The sequence below is a fragment of the Opisthorchis viverrini genome (genome assembly GCF_000715545.1).
Source record: "Opisthorchis viverrini unplaced genomic scaffold opera_v5_326, whole genome shotgun sequence".
In the NCBI taxonomy this organism is placed as follows: Eukaryota; Metazoa; Platyhelminthes; class Trematoda; order Opisthorchiida; family Opisthorchiidae; genus Opisthorchis; species Opisthorchis viverrini.
The window spans coordinates 453,265-458,476 of NW_008751982.1; the positions used below are offsets into that span (position 1 = coordinate 453,265).

Here is a 5,212-nt window from a genome sequence, read left to right on the forward strand (position 1 = left end):
GAGCGTGTGGTAGAGATGACCGAACCGAAATTCAACCGAATGTACCCGCCAAATTTCATCCAATTTCTGGTTAAGCTGTTGGTCCATCCACCCACCCACCCATCAATTCACTCATTCATTCATTCATTCATTCATTCATTCATTCATTCATTCATTCATTCATTCATTCATTCATTCATTCATTCATTCATTCATTCATTCATTCATTCATTCATTCATTCATTCATTCATTCATTCATTCATTCATTCATTCATTCATTCATTCATTCATTCATTCATTCATTCATTCATTCATTCATTCATTCATTCATTCATTCATTCATTCATTCATTCATTCATTCATTCATTCATTCATTCATTCATTCATTCATTCATTCATTCATTCATTCATTCATTCATTCATTCATTCATTCATTCATTCATTCATTCATTCATTCATTCATTCATTCATTCATTCATTCATTCATTCATTCATTCATTCATTCATTCATTCATTCATTCATTCATTCATTCATTCATTCATTCATTCATTCATTCATTCATTCATTCATTCATTCATTCATTCATTCATTCATTCATTCATTCATTCATTCATTCATTCATTCATTCATTCATTCATTCATTCATTCATTCATTCATTCATTCATTCATTCATTCATTCATTCATTCATTCATTCATTCATTCATTCATTCATTCATTCATTCATTCATTCATTCATTCATTCATTCATTCATTCATTCATTCATTCATTCATTCATTCATTCATTCATTCATTCATTCATTCATTCATTCATTCATTCATTCATTCATTCATTCATTCATTCATTCATTCATTCATTCATTCATTCATTCATTCATTCATTCATTCATTCATTCATTCATTCATTCATTCATTCATTCATTCATTCATTCATTCATTCATTCATTCATTCATTCATTCATTCATTCATTCATTCATTCATTCATTCATTCATTCACTCATTCATTCATTCAGTCATTCATTTTCATTCATTCATTTTTTCATTGATTCAGTTATTCATTTCTCCTCCAGAGAATGACGCTCGTGTAAAGTTGAAAAAACACCGCTAACCCCAGTTAAGATGATAAATCAATAGAGCGCATGTAATTGCGTAAAACAGAAATATTTGTTTGAAAAGAACACGTGTAAGACCTACCTCATGCGGAAAATCGTACCCTCCTAGAACTGAACTCTCGTGGCCAGAATGAGGACACGAGGTAATAAAGCATCTCCTGTGGAAATGACCCCTTATAAGGCGAAAAAATCATCCGCCGCTAGCCTTGTGAATTCGGTTGAGCATCCACCGACCAACCATCGAAGTGCTCCACGGTGTTCATTCACAGTTGAAGGCAGGATGGAGTATAACAATAAGCAAGTTCAGTTCTGTTGCTGAAGGAGCAATCCAAACAAGAAACGAGCATTTGACGAAAGCCAGTCTGTAGAGCACCCTTTCGGCGAGTGGGAGGTTAGTTGAATCCATCCCCTAGTGTGTCTTCTCATGTTCGTGCACTTAAACGTTTGATCTGAAACTCTACGAAGATCCCCACAGTTTACTTCTTCGGGCTCGTGGCCTTCGCAAGCTACCTAACTTGTTGTGTATGTATCACTACCTATGGTTGCTGAGTTACCATGTAAGTAGTCTGATGACTTTTAAAATAACGAGCGTTTTCCTCGTAAATGATATCAGCCTATGGTGCAAGACTCAGAAGTACACAGCACCGGACGTCGAGAACTGAAGCCCATTTGTCTTGACCACAACCTGAGCTCTCTTCTAGCACACAGTACAGAAATTTCGGAAACACTCCAAAGGCATTTGGTTTCGTGTTCTGTTTCTGGAGGTACAAGATGTTTTCGGAGGGTGTGAACTGCCGATTCATTAAAGTCCAGCCATCAGCGATTACAGAGATCTTGTTAAGAAGTGACAAAAACTACTTTGTTTAAAATGGGTAAAAACCAGGCTGGCATTTAGTTATGTCTGAGCTACTTTCAGAGTTTGCTGGGGATCTGTCTGACCCTGAAAAAGCCGAATTGTTATCAACTACTTTTCGACAAACAAGTAGTACGTAAATATTAAAGTCCCATGGGCCTGGAGTTTTTTCAAGTGATCGCTACCAAACACAAGTGGTAGATTCTGGAAAGATGAACTGGACGTGTGAGGATTCGATCGTCTGGAGTGGAGAATCAGATTTTTTCCTCACCACCCAAGCAATGGAAGGTCACCGACCTCACTTGTTCGTACGGTGCATATGAATTTAGGATGGTTTTGCTTGTTTCTGGCAGGTACGCTGAACGGATTAGATATGGAACACTTATGATTTTCACTTGTGACCATATTCCTGATGAATTTCAACACACGCACCACACGAAGCGACATATCACCTAATTACCAAGCAAGGGAGGTGAAGGTTCTAACGAGGGCTAAACCCAAAAAACAGGGATTATGCTTCCATTCAAGCGTAAGGATCCAGACAATCTAAGGGGAACTTTGTTGCTCATCGTCTTGATAAAAAGACTAAGAGCATATGTCCTTCAAGACAAGTGACACTTCCACCAAGTGAACTGTGACCAATCTTGCTTGCTCACTGAACAAGTGTACATATGACGTACACATTTAGCATGGTTTTAGGACTTTCCTCAGGCGGATGTCCTAGCTCTAACCGACTTCCAGTCATTGTTCCAAGTTATGTGTTTCAGACTATGCTTATTTGAGTTACTCGGAAATTTATGACTACTCACAGTCACAACAAACAAAAGATGTCGCTAGCCATTTATGTGCTTTATGTGGGCATTTCATTTCCATCTCCGTAGCCCAGCAATGCTGAAGGATGTGGGCTGTGACTGGGTGATACTCGGCCACTCGGAAAGGCGGCACATCTTTCGGGAATCCAATGAAGTGAGTTTACTTCCGATTGTGTTTTTTGGTTGTTCAGAAATGAAAATAAAGAATAGAGAGGTTCGTAGGCTTGCAGGTTCTGAATCGTGATCTCTCGTGGTCGAACAGTCAACTAGCTGTGAAATCACGAATTCGAGGCTCCCTGAAGTCTCCTGAGATGCACGCTACCGAGAGTTCCCATCAAACAGCACGCAACTAGCAGTACTTCTCGGTTTTGTAGACTTGAGCATCCAGGTAGTAACTTATCACTCACGCACATATAAGTCACCTGACAGCAGATCATATCCAAACTCATCTAGTCACTTGTTGATGTGTATCTTGGTGCTCCAGTTACTGATTACAACGGGATGGATGAGCCGGTCAACATTTTTGCAATAGTATCCCTCATTTCCTCTTCCACTGTATGACGTCCTGCATGACACTCACACACTACTAACTACCAGTCAATGATCGTAATAGACACGCGAAAAAGGCGATGATGCTCTTAGTAGTTTGATTAGACTAAGAATGTTTCAACGCCTTTACCTCTCACTAATTAGTTATCAGTTGCCTGAGAACATCATAAACGAGAGATTCAGCTGGGTTCCAGGTGAGTCTCTCGAAAGAACCAAATTAGTTTGCAGATGAGTGTATATTCGCTAATTTCGTGCAATTTGGTTTCAAGTAGAACATAAGGTTGACGGACACCCGGGGACTGCGCCTACCTGATGAGCCCCAAGAAGGGCGAAACCGGTCGTAAGCTGTCGATGGATTTTCAGCAACCTTATGAGTAGTACATTACAAATATAGTTAACAAACACTTTGCATCTCTGGCGCATAGCCATTCTGAGGTTCCTTTCCAGTTCAGAATCTTCGAAAATCAATAAAATATGGCCACATCATTTTAGCCGTGCCTAGTCACGATCGAATTTATGCGGGAGATTTTACATTCATTTTTTAGAAGTGACTTAAATCTTTACTAGGAGAAAGTTCGCTTTTGGAGTGCGTTAGAAGCGTATGTTTCAATTGCACTGTGGGATGCAAATTGAAGTGGCTCCGAAACTCGCGATTCACTATTCGCCATTCGTGTGCCACCCAACTAGGTCATGCACAGCGTATAACCACGTGACTTAGAACGTTACTATACACAGCCCTTAAACCAAGCAAACTGAAAATTCCATATGTGAATAGTTCCGTAACTACTCCGAGACACTGTGACATCAAACATTCTAACTGTTCATTTTTTTCTCCGAGTCCACTTTTCGATTAAATTCATCAGGCACTATGCTGTCTGGTTTTGTTAGACTTATCGTATATGGAATTGTGAAACCATGAAAAATGGGGGAATGAGAAGATGACAGAAGAAAACTTGTGGAATGAGCAAATGGCGGAAATTGTGTGCTTTCCATCTGCGAATACGTGTCATTCCTAGGCTTGTTGTAGCACAGAGCTGGTGTCCAAGGTTTCATGATTTCCTGAGCAATAGGCTGATATGAATGGGTCTGAATGGGAGATACATGGGCGGAATTAGTTCAGATTTGGCCAAAAGTTCTTTGCCAGTATCCTCCCAAAGACGGAGCCTAGACAATATGAAAAAGCGACCAACCGCAACCCGTGAATAGGCCGAAATCGATGGTCCCCAACGTTGGTTCATGACTGGAATGACTAGTACCTTGGAATTCTTGAGATAGAAGGAAATTAGGTTATCGGTTTTTGGTCAGGTCGCTGGCCTTGATGGTTGTCCTTCGAACATTTCTCCACCGCCCGAGGAGACATCCTGTTTGCGTGGATTGGTTGCGATTAGACTACTGATACTTTTCAAGTAGCTAAGAAACGCCGAAGAATTGGTTCGTCACTTAAGCCAATGCAGAGTGGGGGTGACACAACTGATGGTTGTCCGCCATAGATAAACAACAAGAGTAGCAATCGGGTATTAGATATTTCATATTCAAGACCAATTTAGAATAACAGAACACAATCGATTTAACAATTCATGTATGTCTAATGTACTTCAATTCAATGCTTTCACATACTCCGAAAATACCCATTTATTATAAGAACACAGGTGGGTTGACGAACATGTTTTCGGCAAGGTCTTTTCAAGTCGTACAGTTGCAAAGGTTAAGAGAGCGGTATTTAACATATCTGAATGAGTATGGTGTAAATGGACAGGAAATCGAGTGAGACGACATTGGCCACCCATCAATGAACAATTAGTTCAAGTCACTAATAGGATGACTTGAGCTAGTCAGGGCGGGGGGTGCTGTAGTTGTGTTTTCAGCACAAGGTGCATGTGTGAGGGGAGGTGAGTTAGACCATG

The 5,212-nt window shown here is 40.0% G+C and overlaps 1 protein-coding gene across 1 annotated transcript in view; it reads left to right on the top strand.

Moving 5' to 3' along the window:
- T265_10014 (hypothetical protein) overlaps positions 1-5,212 on the top strand; it is a gene marked incomplete at both ends in the record, with an annotated part of 22,538 nt that overhangs the window by 8,511 nt on the left and 8,815 nt on the right. The window contains one exon of the mRNA XM_009176259.1: positions 2,829-2,913. Within this exon, the coding sequence (XP_009174523.1) occupies positions 2,829-2,913 (85 nt within the window). The remainder of the gene's footprint in view (positions 1-2,828; positions 2,914-5,212) is intronic.